Consider the following 19,223-nt stretch of genomic DNA (forward strand, 5'->3'; position numbering starts at 1 on the left):
AATATGTTATGTATTTTAGATGGTAAAGCTGCAGCTGCTACACCATCATTCTGTTTGGATAAGACCTGGAGGGATGATTCATCTTGTTACACACTGGCCCAAGTTGTATGCATCATTCATAGTGGGTGACTTGTGAGTTTTGTGCACCATGCTCTGTAAAATGTACATTAGATTTGTTGTCATTTTACAGCCTGTCAAGATAGACATTTGGCCTTGGAGCCTTGCTCCAGTGACCTTACCATCACTTTCTATCTTTAATCTCCTCTGAAAAAGTGATGAAACCTTGAAAGTGGGGTTGATCTCGGCTAACGGGAGAAGAGGAAGTACATCTGTACCTGTCTCATTTTGACACGTAAACAAATGATATACTCACTGCGCGCTTATGCATGTCTTGAAATTGTACGCAGAGATCACTACTTGCTCAGCAAAAAATATGATTAAGATAATCAGCATAGTCATTTTCATTATCTCTTAACTAGAATTTATCTTCTGCTGTTTAATGAGACAGCTTGATTAGCATCTCATAACCTTGGGGCATGAAATGGATTTTCAATTGCTGATACTGTCTGCTAGTCTGAGTCCATTCCTGGGAGTAATCTGTGTATGTGTGTGTGTGTGTGTGTGTGTATATTAAAATGATTTTTGCCCTTTTAATTAGAATAAATTGGACATATTTCTACCATTGTTACATTTAAGTTACCTCTGTAGGGTATATTTTCTTTAACTATCCATTCTGCAGGTACATGCACAGCTCACAACACATTAAATTGTATTTTGTCCTTGGGTGCCACAATTTCGAGCTTATCAGTCTTGGGTTATTGTGACCTTTAAATAGTGTAGCAGCCGTTCTCTACCCATAGAGAAATTTCATTTTTGTCTGCCCAGAGATGTCAGTGTCCCAAAGAAAGGCCTATCATGTGGAAAGGTGTTTTGCTTAGATAAGTGCTGAATACAGTGGAGGGAGTACAGAGTGTGAATTAAAATTAAGCACTTGTATGATAGCATCACAGTTCCACTTTGGGGTCCCACTGAGTCTGTGTTGACTGTGTGTGATGACTTTGTCTGCCACAATGCTGCTCACGAGATATAATAAAGATAAAATGTCTCCCCGTGTTAAAAATCTTCCCACATATACAGTGTCCTAGCTCTATACGAAATATTAATTCTTTTCAGCGTGTAGTGGGTTCATACTGGCAGTGTGACAAAATCAAGTAAAATGTCAGCATGCAGCATACATTCACTTGATTTTTAAGTGTGCTGTTGATTGACACTATTGTCCCACAATGCAGTGTACAATAGAAATGGAGGAGCTGCTCACAGCTGGAGGAAATTAACGCAAATTGTAAATCATGGTGACAGCTGCAAAACAAAAATAAAGTAATACATGTTTTTAAAAGCATTGTGCTTCCTCATTAATACTGCTCCAATTAATAACAATGAATCAAATGACTGCGTGTCATGTTAAATCTCCCAGTGATGAACCTGAGTTCTCTTAAGCTCTGTGGAGAGTTTTAGCATCTTTCAGCTCATTGTTTTGGTTTTACAGCCGCCGACTTTACTTTGTTGGTTCGCTCTCACCGCTCTCATCTTGCTCATTTCAAGCAGCAGTAGGCAAAACATATGCTACCTGCTTAGCAACAGCAAACAAAGTGGTTAAAATAGTGAGGAAATTAGCAGCTAAAGAGCCATATATTTTTCCCAGGAGATAGTGGAGACCAAAACATGACAAATTCATGCTCTTAGTGTTGTGTAGGTTGCCTGTAACAACCTCACAAGCTGATAATATGTCAGTGTTGTTTTTACAGCTTAGAGGCCAGATAACAAAACAATTGATGCTGCTCTAAATTTTTAAATGCAAGGTAATAGTTGTGCCTGGTAACACTTCCTGTTACGACAAAATTGACACAGGCATTACAGACATTATTGTATGAAAATGAGTACATACTGTAATGTATACTTCACAGCATTACATAAAGAGATAAGACACAGTAACAGTGTTAACTATATACCTCTTTTGTTGCATTTTGAGCAGGATTTGTAGAGTTCTGCCTCTCCAGTTGTTGAAGAAACGGAAGAGATTAAATGCAAAAAAGCTGTTAAAGGCCATAGCTTATTAGAGACTTACCAGAAAATAGCTCAGATTGTATGAATTGATTTTCCTTTGCTTGAACAGGAAAGCTAAGTAGCTGCTGCTCTGACAGCAAAACACAACCTGTCTGGAACAGTTTCATGGTCGTAAACAGCTTCTGTAGCGTTGCGTCACTTTGGCATTGCCGGCTGCTCGTCTGCATTGATCTTGGCTCAAGTTGTTTGTCACTTGTTAGAATTTACAGGACTCATGATATTTGTTTTGTTTTCTTCTGTCTTTGTTTGTGTGTGTAGGTCATCTGGGTGGCGGTTCAGGGATTACATAATAATAAGAATAATTGGCAAATTTTTATCTGAACATTCTGCTCTTGTTTGTTGTGATATTGGCTCGGTAAGGGATGTTTATTAATGTTTTGACCGGAGACAGCATCCCTAACTAAGGCAACAGTTGTAAAGTAAAGTCATACCTTAATATCTAATACCACTGATTTGCATTAACACTGGAAGACATCTTCTCTTAAACACTCAGATGATTTGGATTCTTTTCTGAAAAGGTCTCCAGGTGAAGAGTAAATCTGCTCCGTTTGTCGCACAAGTACCAAACAACCGCTCATCTGCTTTCTTTAATGTCTGTGGAACTGATAGGACACACTCTCTCTGAAAAGCTTGCAGCCCAGTCATCCATAGCTGTCATTAAAGCATAAACCTCTACCTGAGGCTTTAATCCTCCTATCAGACAAGACCTGGACTTCCCCAGTAGCACAGCTTGCTAACCTGGCAGTAAGTGCTTCAGGACATCTGCAAATCTTGACCGGCCCCAGTGCACTGCATTAAAGGGTGACCACCATGCACATTTTTCAGCTTAAAAGCTGAAACGTTTTTTTTGTTATTAGCTTTGCAAGGCTAAAGCACCGTGACAGGTAGCAAAATTTGAATATTTTCATGCTTACCATGTAACTGTTCTTATAAAGCAGGGAAACATGCTAGTTTGGTACATAAAATCATCCTGAGGTTGCTTTGATTCTTATTGATGTGTGTGCTTCTTTTGATCTTTGCTTTTTTTATGTAGCTTTTCCTCCTCTAATGACTTGTATTACTTAAAATTTAGCAGCATTAAAAAATCGGGGTCATGAAAGTGCACAATATTTTCAAAGTATTTTGAGTTTATGAGAAACGTTTCTTTCTCTACATGGTATGAATTAAAGATAAAGTGCTACAGCCTGTAAAAGACATGGTTTCTTTCATCAAATAAATAAATCCTCTTATAGACAACAGTGGCTGTGTTGGTTTACATACTGTATGTGTCACAAAATCTATATGAATATTAACCACTGCATGCGTAGGATCTGGTGTTGCATTACAGATGCAAAACTGTTTCAAAAGGATCAGTGTGCTACAAAATTTTCCACCATTATACCATGAAAAAAGCTTTTGTCTATATATAAAGGACCAACATTATGCTACACTGCATCATTTGTGAAAAGGTAACAATAAATTCGGGCTCAGTAGGATCACCTGAGTGTGTGCCAGTCAGTGTGGTTTTATGTCATGGATCATTCAGTCCTCCTGCTGTAGAAAACACATTTCTATGCCCAGCTGTGTTTGTGGCAGCTACAACGAGTTCCATGTCAAGTCTTACTCACAGTTTTCACATCCAGTGTATAAAGAAAGCAATAAATAACACTTTTTAAAAATATACAGATGTACTTTTGTTCCAAGATATTTAAATTATTTACCAGTGACTCTCAGTGAACCACTGCCATCTGTCACTACAAGAAGATAAATGTAGATCGCTGCCATCTTTAATATTAGAGTTTGGGGGATAACAGGCTGTCTTATGAAACTTCAATTTTAAACATAGTTGTACAGAAGTTGATACTGAACTGATTGCATTTACGAAACCAGACACCAGAATACCAGAATAAAAGTAGCAGAATACATATGGACTATATCTAACAGGTTTAAAATGCTCAAAGTCCTGTCTATGGTGGCTTTGAGAGGTCAATATACTGCATTTTAAAAGAGTACTCCACCAATTTATCATTGCACTCCTGTAACATGGTGAAGTACGGTGGCCGACAAGGGCTTTTTCAGCGTTTCTCTCTCGCAGTTGTTTTGTGTGTTTTTGGTATTTGCAGCATTTTTCTGTTGCATTTGTTTGATGTGTTTGTGTGTTTTTGGTTTTGCATCATTCCCGTGTTTGCAGCGTTTTGCCGTTTGCGGTGCGTTTGCCCATTTGCGGCGCGTTTGCCCTTGTCGGCCACCGTAGTGAAGAGTTTCAATGCAAAAGAACCAGAGATATGTTTATCATTACACGCATTCTTCCTCCTTATCAAAACATGGTGCCACACTTACCCACAATGCAAATTGACCAGCGACAGCTCGGTCAGAGATTTAGGTGTGTTTTGCTGTTTGCGGCTAATGCTAAACAGATAAGACACCAGAAAATAAAATAACGTTTACCAGTTTGAATTGCAGCATAAGAAAACACATATATACAACACATACACTCAGAACACAAAGGGAAAAAAATGTAATATTCGCTTGAAGGCTATTTTCTGTATTTGCAGGGTGTTGTTTTTTATACTTTGTGTTTACTTCCTTTGCTTTGTGTTTTGCCTGCACGTGTTTTTAAGTTGCATTGCACTGAAGGCCACACTCAAGACCACTGTTCATTGTGAGGAGATTTTAATAAACTAACAGGCCTCAGTCACTGAGGTTGGTATGAAAAGTGCTTTGCTCTGCTGCATTAACATGTTTTCAGATTCACATTAGTAAGACGCGACTCAACCTTCACCTCCCGCCCTGTAGACCTGTAGGTGAAAACCAAACAGAACTTTATAAAAAGAATTAATATGGAGATTAAAATATTAGAATTCATCCTGCACAAAAGCTCTTAATTAAATGTTTGTCCTATGAAATACAAATAAGAAGATCAGAGTACCCATTTTATCACGGAATATTTGTTCAGTGTCTAAAAATGTCTTTGTGCGTAATTGTTGCATTCACAACACTCTTCCGTCTAATAACTGCATAGTTATCAGTGTTGAGACTGCAGGGGGCACGCTGCATCATTTCAAACCTCATTTAACACCGAACCGTGCCCCTTTCTAAAGCCCAAATTGCTCGCCATGAAGCAGCAGAGTAGCTCCAGACATTCATTAGCTTAATGAAAACACGGCCACTCTTCTTCTACCGCCCAGCGAGCGCGTTCTCGCCATAGCCGCAACGACCATCTGCTCTCAAGCTCCCTGCCAGCTATAGGATAGTCCTGTCAAAGCAACCCCTGTGAAGAAAGGCATCCACAAAGGTGCCTTAATCATTCAGATCAGAGGACAGGCAAGGACAGTGGGGATGCTTTTTTCCCCCTTTTTTTTAAGATGGTTTCATCTCTGCGTCCCCTGGCGACTTCTCCGTAGCGCTCACTCATGATGTTAATGATGTTGGTGAAATAAGCTGAGTGTGCACTTGTCTGAGTTGAGTTGCAACAGCCACACAGCTGGCAGTGAAGTTATTAGCCGCTCAGCCACAGTGGGAGAGGCTGCTTTGTGAAAAGGTTAATATCATTTTAGGGTTGGCCAGAGTGTGTTGTGGTGGGCGGCTGACCACCTGTTCAGCTCTGGAGGGGGTCTCTTATCATCTCATCCAACAGCAGACATTTGAAGGTCGAACCATTTAATACAATTTAAAAAATAGTGCGTGAGATAGACTACGGTTTGTTTCGGGTAGTAAATCTCATTTTTCTCTCATTTTCTTCTGCTCATATTTTCTTCAGAAACGACCCATTTGACTACAGTTGTGTTATGAGTTTCACCCCTCGGATTAATCACCACTAATCTCAGCAGTGTTGTGCCTGCAACAACCCAGAGCTACTTTTCTCAATATGAACACTAGCTGGTGCACAGCGAGAGGGAAATGATAGTCAGAGCCCCGAGGCTTGAATCTGATAGTTTGTCATCGGGATAGTATTACTTAATTTCCCACTGGGAAGAAACTCATTATTTCTGACTTTATCTCAGCACTGACCTCTGGAACAGTCTGAGGAACGTTATTGGTTTGAGCCCATGTTCCCTTTTCTTTTTTTCTCAGCACGACATGGATGACCCTAAACGCCAATAAGATACATGACTTGTGAGGGCACAGTTCATGCTAATGGATAGATGAATACGTTAAGGCTGGACCGCAGATGAGAGTCCCATTCACCTTTAATGTGCTACATACAGAGCGCAATTATATTGATTTATTACGGGCTACATTACAACTTTTTCTCACATGATGAATAGTGAATGGAACGTGAGATTATATTGATAACAGATGACTAATGGCCAGCAAACCTCTTTAATGGTGAACCTTTTCTCCAAACGTATTCTTTTACATGCAGCACATAAAGAGAGAGGCAAGCTTCAGAATCATTTGTCCACATATAAGTCAGCTTTTATGATTATTTGTCATCTTCTTATGTATGTTGGAAACATTGATAAGGTATTTGAGTGCTTTTTTTTCACCTGTGTCACAGTTTAATTTTGTCGGGAAGCTGCTGGGACCACGGGGAAATTCCATGAAGCGATTACAAGAGGAAACGGGAGTGAAGATGTCCATCCTCGGCAAAGGGTCCATGAGGGATAAAGGCAAGGTAAGAAAGATATCGATTTGTGTTGAAATATAGTTGTCGGTCTGTTCCAAGATATTGATCAAGTGGAAATATTTACAGAAATACAGTGCAGAAGAATTTTTCAACCAACAACATCTGAGCTGTAACTGAGATGAATAACACCCACAGTAGAATTAATAGCTCTCAGTTGACAAACATATGTAGGAGAAAATGGCAATGTTTTTCTGTGTGTTGTTTAATAGCATATTCTGTAATAGTCAATTATGAACGCAAAGTAATGAATCTCTTTGCTGGAGTCATTTATCCTGCTGACTTGTGGTCCCCTGCAGCCAAACTTATCCGAGCATGTACACAGACAGTCTGCTGGATCTGGTATTCACACTCATAACAGGCCTCATTGTGCTGCTATAGAGTTACATCGCTATTATTACTGTAGCCTCTGATTCAGGCATCTAGACACGACAAAAGACTTGCAGTGTTACCGCATCTTTGGTGAAACTGGAGCTGCAGTTCAGTACGTCAAGAACGTGTTGATGGCAAAATAAAGCTGAGGCTGTTACAACTACTTTAAAGCGGCTATAATTTATATTCTTATAATAAAAATGTATTAATTGAAATTGTGAAAGGGATCATTTGTAGTGATGAACCTACAGAGAATCCAAATCTGCATCTCTTCTCGGCTTTACTGAACGAGTTTCAGCTCATTGTTTAGCTGTCTAGCCCACAGCTTTACTCTTTAGGTAAACTCTTCGTATCGTATCACAGTGTGGGTTGTCGGTTGCAATGGGCAGCTGTTTTCAGTGAAAAAGCTTAAAACTCACTGTACAGACAGTGCCAAACAGCAGACAGATAAAGTTAGGGCCAAGCACCAGCTGGTGAATGTAGTGGAGCATTTAGGAGAAAAATAAGATTTCCCTTAGGAGTTGGTAGAGACCAAAAACAGAGCTAAAAGAGAGTGTAAATTGTACATCATCTGGTGGCCAGAAACACGACTCAGAAATTAATGATAATGTTGCTGTTTCAGTTCAGTTTTAGCTGGCCCCAAGTGGTCAAAACATCAGTTATTGCAGGGTCAAACATATCATTGTGGTTCTAGTGGTTGTTTGCACATATTAAATGCAATTTAGTTGAGAAAACAATCTTACCTCAAGGTTCATATTAACATTTTATAGTCTCAAGTGTCAGTACTACACTGGTGGGACTGTATGTGCCGTTTTGTTATTTTTGACACAAAATACAACACTTTTCAAAAGCAAGAAATGTGAAATCGAAAGTTCATTCTTGGCTTTGGAAACAGCAACAATTTCACCACAAGGTCCACTCAGCAGCTGTTCTAGAGCTTTTGATCATGTCACATGATTGTCCTTGCATGGAAATGTTGACACCATTTCCATTTTTCTGTAACTATTTAAAGAACTTCCCATCTATATCGACTTAAAACTTGAGGTTCAAAGTTAATTCTTGGCCTTGGGAACAGTAGTTGTTTAGTTAATTTATAAATTAAAGGTAATTTTTAACCAAGTAATCTTCTGGATGACTAAGCTTTTGCATAAGTCAGCTTAATAAAGCCCCAATTTCTTTGAATAACTGTGTGGTTTTGTAATTAGAAATTAATACCCTGTCACATGGTTTCCCATTCAGGCCTAAATGTGAGACTAAAAAGTCTTCACCCTTACAAAAGACTAAAGGCACTGAGACGTTTCTTTGCTATCACATTTTTGAATGTGCTTTTGGCCGGTGCAAGAGTTCATTTAAAACTTTGGCTTCCTGCCACTAAGTCCGTTCAGTTTGCTCATGTGCTGCATAAACTTGTCTTTAGGGTGTAAAATAAAGTAAAGAGGTGATAAAATGTTAACAACAACAACTATATGCAAAATAGGTGTTTATTTACATGCATGCAGTGCTTAGGTTGTTACACTGCACTATACAGTACAGCACGCAATATGACTGGAGTCTCAGGGATATACATGGTGCTGTGTGCAGCACAAGTATAATAATATAACCCTAGCGGTTGTCTATACCAAGGGCCATCTATGTGACGATCCGATTTAGTGTTTTCTGTTAGCAATATTGATTTTGTGTACCGCTGAGCAAGTCTGAAGGACTCTGTGATGAGACTGACACCTAAAGGTCGTGACTGAAAGGCTGGCTGCCATTCGAGGCAGCTGGTCACAAGGCAGAGTGGTACAGACATAGCCCAAGTCCCAATAGAGTCCCAATACAAGCAAAAGCACATCACACATTTCTGCCATCTCATCCGGTTCCTCAATAGGGTGCATCAGTCCAGCAGTAGGGTAACATGTCAGGTTTGACAATTTAGCATCGGAGCAGCCAGTCATAATACACCATATGGTGAGTATTACACCTTGTGCACAGACATCAACCTGGTTTACATGGTGCTGAGTCATACAGCTAAAGCAGAGAGTCCTCATTTCACCTCTCTGACTCTAGACTGTTTGCCACAAAATTTGATTGATTAAACACACAGACATACTGCAGTCATGGTAACTGACTGTGTGCACCGCAGTCTCTCTCTCATTCTCGCTCATTTCAGTGACAAAGTATTGAAACAGCTCAAAGACGTGATCGTCTGCCCACTTGCACATTTTGATCTGATTCATAATGACCTAGGCTCTCTGACAGTGAATGTGAGGCCTGCTGAAACTGAAAAAAAGTGATTTTTAATTAAAGCTGATTCCTCCCAGGGGGAAGAGAATGGCCCTGTGATGCAAGGACAAAAGTTTGAATCCCCAGATTGTCTGGGTGAATGAAGTGCATGAGTGGTACTGTCGCTTCTCTTAACAGCCACCATCAAGGTGTCCTTGAGCAAAGCCCTCAACACCCAATTGTTGCAGTACAAAATGAATTAATACAGGTACAATTACAAAAAAAATAAACTCCTTGTTTGTGTTAATCTTGGCACTGACTGAATTGACTGAGACATTGTTCAATATGCAGCAGCTGTATTTGTTACTGGTACAAAACTTCTCCACCCCAGGTCTGACATTTCTGATTATTTGTTCAGTGTAGAATTGATTTTAAGATTTAACAGGTTCCTTTTAAAGCACACTTAGGACTGGCCTCAAGCTATATTACAGATCTTTTAAACCTTCAAAGCCGGCGTGAAGCCTCAGGCAGCTCCCCTCAGGGCCTCAGTTAAGACTTAAAGGTGATTGGGCTTTTCTTGCCATTAGACTTTCGAAACAGTTTGCATTAGGAGCTTGGATCGACATCTTTTGTTTACTTCAGTGTGTTATTGTACACTTGTTGTAACTCAACTCCCCCATCCAAACAGAACCTTCACCTATTTACATTCGTAATGGTTTGCTTTTTGTTTTTACCATTTATCCCGTGGAGCTCTCTTGCTTTAAGGATTCATAAGCATGATGTCTGCTTTCATTTCATTGTATATGTAAGCACTTGCATTGTATACCACTTATGTGTTATATGTTATGTGTTATTGAGTAAACTCATGAATAAGTAATCTGCAAGGATATTGTATTCAAAGTCTTTATTTTTGTCTTTTTCAATCCCAAGACAATCGTACAATTGATGTTGTGTGGTCAGAAGTGTGCTCCACACAGTAATGTAAGGAAGAACTGAACACACACTGAGTAGCTACACTAAAACATTAAGCTGACATTCGAAATAGCCAGAAAGACAATTTTCCATTGCTCTAATTAATTAATCTTTAAAGAATGTTTTAAAGCTGCGCCTGTTTTTATATTGACAATATATAATGTGAATAATCACCAAACTCTACAGTTCCCTCAGTTCATCTAAGCGTTTTAGCTTTTAACTCACTGTTTTGGTTTTATGGCCCGCAACTCTGCTATTTGTATTCATTCTCATTCATTCAAAATGCAGTCAAAAAAAGGTTAGCAGCTAGCTGGTGAACATAGTGGGGGTTTTGGAAACCAAAACAGAGCTGACAGGAGACTAAATACTTGTCAGGTGGACACATTTTAAAATAAAGTAAAAAGCCAGGAACTTATTTATTGTTTTTTTTACAGTCTCAGGGAACAACGGGCAACAGCAATTTTGTTCTTCGTATTGTGCAAGATGCAACACTGGCAAGCGAGGTGAGAGAGCTTTTCTTGACTCCTTTGGCGCTGAGTTTGAAAGAAAGACTGGAGTAGAAAACAGAAAATGGTTACCACCATCACATTGTCACTGGCCTCCACGTGCTGCTTTCTACTGCTGTCGAACGTGACACATCAGAAAAATAGAAAACTCGTCTGGAAAATGGGAAAGGAGTTGATCACCTATTTCTAGCACGTTTACCAGCGTTTATAAGACCTGCATATAGGCACTAGTTGTGGTGTAAAAGGGTATAATTGTGTTGTTTCATTTATAAAACTTGTCATGCCTCACCTGTCCACCAGGTGTCCTCAGTGCCTGACACACCTGTCACTTATCAACTAATTAGTTTGCTGCCTCCCCAGCTGCATCTCATTACCCTGTTTTTTATATAATGACATTTTTGACTGATGACTACTCTTCCTATTTGCCTGATTTTGCCTGCCTGTTGGTAACTGTATGCCTGTCTCAACACGTCAGTCTTTTTTTTATGCCTTTTTGAAGGGCGCTATTTCCATTCCCTGATTTTACTTCTAGTGGAACTTCACATACATTGGTACCAGTGGCCACCGAATCATTTACTGACCATCAAGATGATTTGAACTATATGCCATGTCTGAGTCACAAGATGTCTATCCATTTAAACATTTCCTGGAGCTGTTCTGGAGCAGAGCCTGCAGGGCATACTTCACAACAAATCAAAAAATGCCTTTTCTATTGGAAAAACATTCACTAACAGCCTCCCTGGTGCCAGAATCTATGACTGAGCTCTAATATCTGGTCTGTTATTCTTGTTGTTTTTGCTGTAGTTGTCAGATGAGCAGTGATTATTCTGTAGAAGTTAAGTTATTCCTTTCGCAAGGGAGGAAAAGGCCACATATCATTCAGGGTTGTTTTTGTATGTGGTGCAAGTGTCTTCCTGGTGATGTAGTGATTGCTCAAGTGGCTACTTGTCTTGAAATTAAATCATAAATGTACTGTAGGTTATAACCAGCCAGTCTCAGAAATGCTTATGATAAAAGGAGGAAAAAGGGTGGCATTAAGTATCAGTCACATCAACACCTTCATTCTCAAAAAATAGCAAAAGCACTTCATACAGTTAAATGTAGTTTTTAACCAGGCTAACAGCATGGTTCTAGGGATGGCTATGTCTGTTGGTTCAGACTGAAGTATCTGAACAACTATTGTATAGATTGCCATGAGATTCTGTGCAGACGTTCATGGTGCTCAGAGTGTGACTCTCTCTGACTCTGTTGGTCCCCTGACTTTCTATCTTGCACCATCATAAGTTCAAAATTTTAGTTTGTCCACAACTTTGGTTTATGACCAAATACCTGCAAAGCTAATAACATTCTGCACTTGGTGTTTAGTGCCAATTAACAAATGTTAGCATGCTTACATGCTAAACTACAATAGTAAACATTATACCTGCTTAACATCAGCATGTTAGCATTGTCATTGTGAGTATGTTAGCATGCTTCTGTTAGCATTTAGGGTCAAACCATCACTGTGTCTTAGCAATAGTGAATCGTAGGGTGCAGTTAAAGCCATGGGCACTCTTGGCACTTGTTAACCTGCGTAAGAAATTAAATGTATGATTAATAGCAGATGGGTTGTGGGTGTGTGAAATAGGGTAAAGCGTCTCTCCATTACAGAGACGCTGTGCTCATTGATTATTTCAATCTTCAGATACGCCAACAGAATCGGTCAGGATCTAATGTTAATTAATGGTTTGTGTTCTCCTACACACCCAAAAGGTCATACACACAGTCCAAGTTCATACAATGAAATTTTTTCCTCTGGAGAGTTCTGTCCAGTCAAGTCAAATGTTCCGCAATATTTGAAATGATATTACTGCGCGTATGGAATTACAGAAGGCATTAAAGTAAATGATTAAAGTAAACACTCATGCATTATTATCTATATATCTTATATTATATTAACACACAATAAAATAATCCTCTTGAAATCTTTGTGCTGCTCGACTTAATTTAAAAGGCTTCTTGTTTTGTCCACCTACAATGTACAATCAAAACAAGACTCATTGATATCATTGTGCAATAGATTAATTGCCACACATTAATCCAAATACATTTGTGATGTTGCAGTATTTGTTACAATAATATAATATTATTATAAAAACAACATGTATTCTAATCATTTGAATTGTGTTTTTTTGTTTTTCTTCTCTTTTTTTGCCTTTACAGGAAGAAGAATTAAGGAAAAGCGGGGAGGCAAAATATGCCCATCTGAGTAATGATCTTCACGTTTTAATTGAAGTCTTTGCTCCACCTGGAGAGGCCTATTCCCGCATGAGTCATGCCTTGGAGGAGATTAAAAAATTCCTTGTTCCAGTAAGTTTAATACTTCACCTTACTTTTCCTCCTATTTTTTTTATTCCTGTGCTGTATATGAACATCAGTCATTACTGCTGACTTTATAATTTCTCTGCCTGGCTTATTAACACAAAGCAAACCGTTTCTGGGTTTACAATATCCAGGGTTTGTTTACATTAGAGTAAGATATAAGCGTGGAGTTTTTCTCTGCATTACCCTAGACTACAAGCTCTTACTCACAAATGAAAAATAATGTATTCAGCAATTAAAGTGCAGTATGGAACAACTTGCAAGACTCCAGCAACTTATAGCCCGGAGAACTTAGGAATAATTAATGTGCATGTTGTGTACACTTGCTGGGTCTAAGCTGTAAATATTAATCAAGCTTTGCAAATGTGACAAGCCTAATAGAGGAGTTGTGCTGCATGAGTCTACTTTATGGAGTTCATGCTTTTTTCTATATTGAGCCAGTGTTCTTACAAGCATGTGTGCTCACTGGGCTGGGAGGATGATGTGTCTGCATCTGCACAGAGTTCATACCCTTCCAAATGCAAATTACTTAACACTGCCTGTCAAACCAACAACTGCATAAATACAGGGTTATTAATCTGTTCTGTGTCTACGTGTTAGCTTTCAGAAAAATATACACGATATGTCTCCCATATGAGATTTTCTTTGTCTACAATAGATGGAAAATATTTTATAGGAAGACTAGTAACAGTGAAATGTATTTGTTTCCCTGTTTGCTCAATTTTAGCCCATTCTTGTTTCCACCCCTCAATGCCTTCCTGCGTCGCCCCTGCTGTAAATGTTGCATGCGTCCAGAGCATATCGGAACTGTCAACATGTTCATAAAGTATGTAAAAACATGTTTTGAAATAACACACCGGGCGCATATTTTCTCAGAAATGCTAATTTGCTTCAGCATCCCATTGGTGCTCTGATGCGCTTTGCACTGTGCGATCGATCCATGCCAGCCTAGTAATAATAAGGTCAGCTGGCTTCCCTAGCTCCTCTCTAATCTGCAGGGGCTTTTGTGTTTTGTTTTGTATAAACTGCAGTAAATATTCTGCTTTACTTCCACACACCGTCCTAGGATATAAATATATTGCCGGCCAAGTCTCAGCTCTTGCTTTAATTGCATTACCTTGAGAAAAGATGAGGTATTGTGTGTTCTAAATTTTTCTTATGAAAGTGCAGACACATTTTCTAATTAGTGTACACACAGGATTGGCTGTAATATTTATATTTAAATAGATGCACACACTCAATAAGTACAGACTGTTTAGACAGTTTGAATCTTTTGTGAAAATGTGCCAGCGGAACTAATGATGCTGGGTTACTAGGAAGGAACCAATTCAGTATGATTTTATGTAAGAAGTAGCAAAAGGGCTGAAAAACATCACTGTGGATGAGAATGCGAGAATGATGAGTTTGTCATATTTGGGGACGTCCAAAACCAGTTAGACAATAAACCCCCCAATGCTCATTTATTACTATAAATGCTAATCTAAACTGAAAGTATGGGAGCTGAACATAGGGGAAAAAAAGCACAAAATTGAAGTTATATCTTGTTGCTTAATCAGACCTTACATTTCCTTCCTTGCATTGTATTTTCATGGTGAGTAAAACCACAGAATATTATAAGTTAGAAAAGGATGAAACATCACTTTGTCTCTAAGTTTAACTTATACAATACATGTCGATAAAAACATAAAAAATAAAGAGCATAACAATCTATTTTATAGCACAAGCTCAAGGCTTCAGGGATCTTATGGATTTGCAAATAAATTGCACATAATGTAACAGGCATCTGTCAGTATCCATAGTGACAGATGTTCCCTGCCTCTGGTGGAGAGTGGCAAGTGCGTCCTGCTGTTTACCTTTTTTTATTATAGCTGCAAGACTGTGTTGTCAGTGTGCGACTTCAAGTGAATTGCTAGTGGGGATCGGTTTGTTTGAAAATAATCAGCATGGAGTTGTTAATATTGTTAATTGTTACTCCGCTTTATTTCCAACAGGCAGAATAATGTAATAGGTATTTGATTGGAATTAAAGGGACATTCCACTGATTTTACTCAAAGTCTGGGGAGTTCTACCGCGTATGTCAAACAAGATGTGGAAAAACCTTTTGTGACTCCAAACGGAGCTGCGCAAAGTCTGATAAATTGCCTCAAGTGATGTCACGTGAGTCAATGTAAGTTTGAAAATGAAAATTTAGCTTACCAGACCTTTGTAGTCTGCTTGAGGATAGCAGCTCGATGCAACATTTGTCACTACTAGTTGAACTCACCCGAGTCTCCAGTCAGGTGTCAAGTTGCATTGTGGGTAATGTAGACATCAGGTTTGACAACAAGGAAGAATGAATTTTTCCTTTTGTCTTAAACTGCCCGTTGTGAGTTCAACAGTGTTATTGGTGAGCCCTTCTATATTGACTTTAGAATATACTGAAGGAAAGATGGACTGAATTTACGATCCTGTTGCAAACATGGCTGATTCGAACCAGCTGGTGTACAACACAATTGCTTCTCTCTGTCGGCCCACCAGGCGAACTCCCACTGCTCCAGTGGCTAATCTACCCCTGCTGGTGTGACATTATGCTTCAGAAACCAAGCTAAATTCAAAGTGATGCAGCAGGCAGGGACACTGAGACATGTAGCTGTCTCCCACTATGCCACATGTGTAGTTAAGTGACTTACACTACTAGCTGCAGATGAAAATCTTAGTATGTACCATAGCATTTGAGCTGAGGTGAGTGAGTCACTTATACTCTTCTCTCTTATCTACAGTATCTTTACAAAAACTCAAATGTGCTTCTTCATCTTCTTTCTTTCATTCATTTTAATGTGGTTTCACCCCAATGATGTCTGGAAATAAATGTCTTACCCCTTTAATTTAACAAAACCAGCTTCCCACTGAGCTCCCACTGCGCTCACATCTATAAAACAGGAAAAATGAATATACATTCCCATCTTCTGATATGATTATTAAATGGCTGTTAAATTATTTAAAAACTCACAATCACATGAACTGAATTTTATAATTAGGATTTGTTATTCATTTAGTCCTGCGCAGAAATAGAGCACACAAAAGAAGTGCAGTTGACTGACTGAGTTTTATCAGTCGTTGAAGCAATTGAGAAAAAGAAAGCTTGTCTATACAGGAGCCCTGAAAGCTGCCGTGAAGCAAAATCTGACTACAGAAATGCTGTCGGTGCTGTCAGCTCAGAGTCGTGCACCCTGGAAAAGAAAGAAAAATGCAAACAGAAACCTAATCAGTGGACTACTGTGTATATACAAGCTGAGAGTGAGAAGCGCTGGAGAAGGACAGGCTATCCTGCTCTCAGCTGGATGAGCTTGTGGCCTTCATCTCGGGCCAAACTGTGGTGGGGAGCATTTTGGCACATAGAGGGTGACACAGATGCTTGAATGTGATAGTAATTTGTTTTTGCATAAAGTCAAATGTGAAGTCAAACAAAAATAAACATGCTATTAAAAGTGACTCGGGCCTGCTTGTGTTTAAATTGAATCTGTTTGATCCATGTGATCCCCAAGAATGAGCCTGAGCACCAACAGTGAAGACTGGCCTGGTGTTGCAGAGGCAAGCACTTATGCATTCACCTGCATTATCATCTTCAGCAAAGATCCAGACTGTGCAGGTGTTCTGAACAATGCAGGGACAATTTTGCTGTGGAAATGAGGGAGGTGCAATTTGTGTTAACTTTAAAAAAAACATCATGTGAAAAAATCATTTTTTTACTGTGCATTAGCAGTCGATTTTGTTCTCAAATAGCACACACTATATAGATATGCAGATTTCAGGTGTGTGGTAGCACACTATGGACCACTTGTGCTTTGCTGCAATCAGGACCTTGATAGTAGCATTGATTCTTCTCTGTATTCAGTGTCAAACCATCCATGTTCATCCAAGCAGCACGATGAAGGGAAACGCACACAAATAAGGAAGATGAATAAATGTAAAGTCTAGATCTACACCTAACTGAGTTCTTTTAAGGACATAAATGAGCAGCTCATGCTGAAAAGCATACAAACATATAGTATAAAATGTAACAAACGTCATATCAAGATGCAGATTAACAGCTGCTGCAGCTGTGCGGCTGCTTCTGTGCTTCTTGATCAACTGGCCTGATGTGCTTTGGGAGGATAAGAACAGCTTTCAGGAGGTTGTTATGCAGGACAGCGTGTACTATGATGATTTTTCAGACCTTCTCAGATTGAAAAATTAGTTTTTTGACACTGGTACGTGCACCTCTCCAAGAAGTGAAAATGTTTAGGATGATGCACAAAATAATATATGATTTTACCAGCTTATTGCTAATACATCCTCACAACAATCCACTCACCATGCACTGGTCTTTCATGAAGTCTCCACTTGTTTTAAACAGTTTTAATACATTTTGGCCTGTAACAATATTAGCCAGAACCATTTGTGTGTATTTGGACATTGACACAGATAAAATATATATTGAAAAGTCAAGTGTTTAACATTTAGGAAGCTCTATTGTTCGAAATGGAATATAATAATCATAGGTATGTTTTTAATAGTGTATAATAGGAATCATTGTGTTTTTGTTACTTTGGAATGAGCCGAAAGACCCTTTCTACAGTAGCCCAGAACGGACAAACCAAACACTGGTTTTGCGTCCACCATAGTTTCTCCTACACACTTCACAGCCTGTTCTCATTCCCAGGTTGTCAAATATGGACGCGGATGGTTTTCAGTTAGTTGCTATCTGAAACTTTACCCCTAGATGCCACTAAATCCTACACACAAGTCCTTTAAGGGTGGAAACAACTTCATTGTCTGAGGGTCTCATTTCTGTAATACGTGTACATGTTTGTAAAACCATCTCCACACTGCTAATGTTGACCTGTGGGAACATGCATCACAAACTTAAATCCTGCCCATCCAGCGCGGCAGACATGACACATCCTGTTCACCAAAAATGAAAGGGTTGTGAGGTTGCGTCAGCTGATCTTACACGAGATACATTTCAAGACACAGTTTGTTAGCTTTTGGAAATTGAAATCGGTTCATTCACATCCCCATGTGGCATAAATCTGCTCAGCCTCTGAATATACTGTCACTGAATTCTTAGCCCTGTCCTCAAAAGAAACCAATGCATCTCCTGACATTCATCTGACATCTTCACATTTGATAATAGCAATTATTAAATAGTCCCTGTAGCTATCTTGAGTTCACCTAAAATGCAATATGTTTGGGAAGACAACATTAGAAAGGCCACAAGATGTATTCAAAAGCTGGAATTGATTTGTTATCTTTGGCTATCTCTTTTAATATTTGTTTTCCTGCTGGAGAAAACATATTTACTCAGTAAAATCATATCAATGGAAGCCCCAAGGTCTCAGGGGGGATATGGCTTGACAGCATCTCTTTTAATTAAACATGAAATCTACTGAGATGTATTATACAAATGTTCTATAATTTGCATGTGCATTTTTGCCAGAAAAATAGTCCTGTAGCCAACATACTCATATCACTGAAATATAAGATAGATAAAATACAGCAGTCAACACAGCCAGTAACAGACATGTAGCAAGTAGGCCCAAACACAATCACCATACTTCATGTGCTGACCCCTTAAAGTGTCTGTGAAGGGCATCGTGTGTGTACAAGGTCATGCATGGTCAGAATTAATCTCAGTGAGCAAACAGTCTGACCCGAGAAGCCTCAGCATTGGCTTTATCTCTGTATTCTCATGTTAACTCCTCTGTCAACAGTCAACTTTTACAGGCTCTGGCATATTTGTTGTGCTTTGGATAAGCTGCCAGCTTTCCAATTAAAGACCGTGCCAGTCTCCTTCAAACCAACAGAGTGCTGTAGGCCTTATTAATTCATTAAGAAGAGAAGCACATGTGTGCAGTGTGTCAAATGTTTTGGAAATCTACCATGAGGATATTTTTTTCTTCTTCTTCAGTGACATGTGGGTGTCAAAAATCTGTTCATTATATGGTCCCTGTATGACACATATCATGTTACTGTGCTGTGACAACGTGACACCCTCTGTGTGTTATCCTGTCCCCATTTTTCACTTTTTCCAGTAGTAGCAGTCTGTGTGGAAAATT

At 39.1% G+C, this 19,223-nt stretch overlaps 1 protein-coding gene across 6 annotated transcripts in view; it reads left to right on the forward strand.

Moving 5' to 3' along the window:
• Nucleotides 1-19,223, forward strand: part of khdrbs2 (KH domain containing, RNA binding, signal transduction associated 2) — a 64,402-nt gene that overhangs the window by 17,370 nt on the left and 27,809 nt on the right. For all 6 annotated transcript variants that reach the window (XR_007880803.1, XR_007880804.1, XR_007880800.1 and 3 more), the window contains exons 3-4: nt 6,605-6,721; nt 12,988-13,134. Coding sequence is in view for 1 of the 6 variants with exons in the window: in XM_051378448.1 (XP_051234408.1) it covers nt 6,605-6,721; nt 12,988-13,134 (264 nt within the window). In the remaining 5 variants the exon portion in view is untranslated. The remainder of the gene's footprint in view (nt 1-6,604; nt 6,722-12,987; nt 13,135-19,223) is intronic.

Source organism: Dicentrarchus labrax, unplaced genomic scaffold (assembly GCF_905237075.1).
Source record: "Dicentrarchus labrax unplaced genomic scaffold, dlabrax2021, whole genome shotgun sequence".
NCBI classification, from domain to species: domain Eukaryota; kingdom Metazoa; phylum Chordata; class Actinopteri; family Moronidae; genus Dicentrarchus; species Dicentrarchus labrax.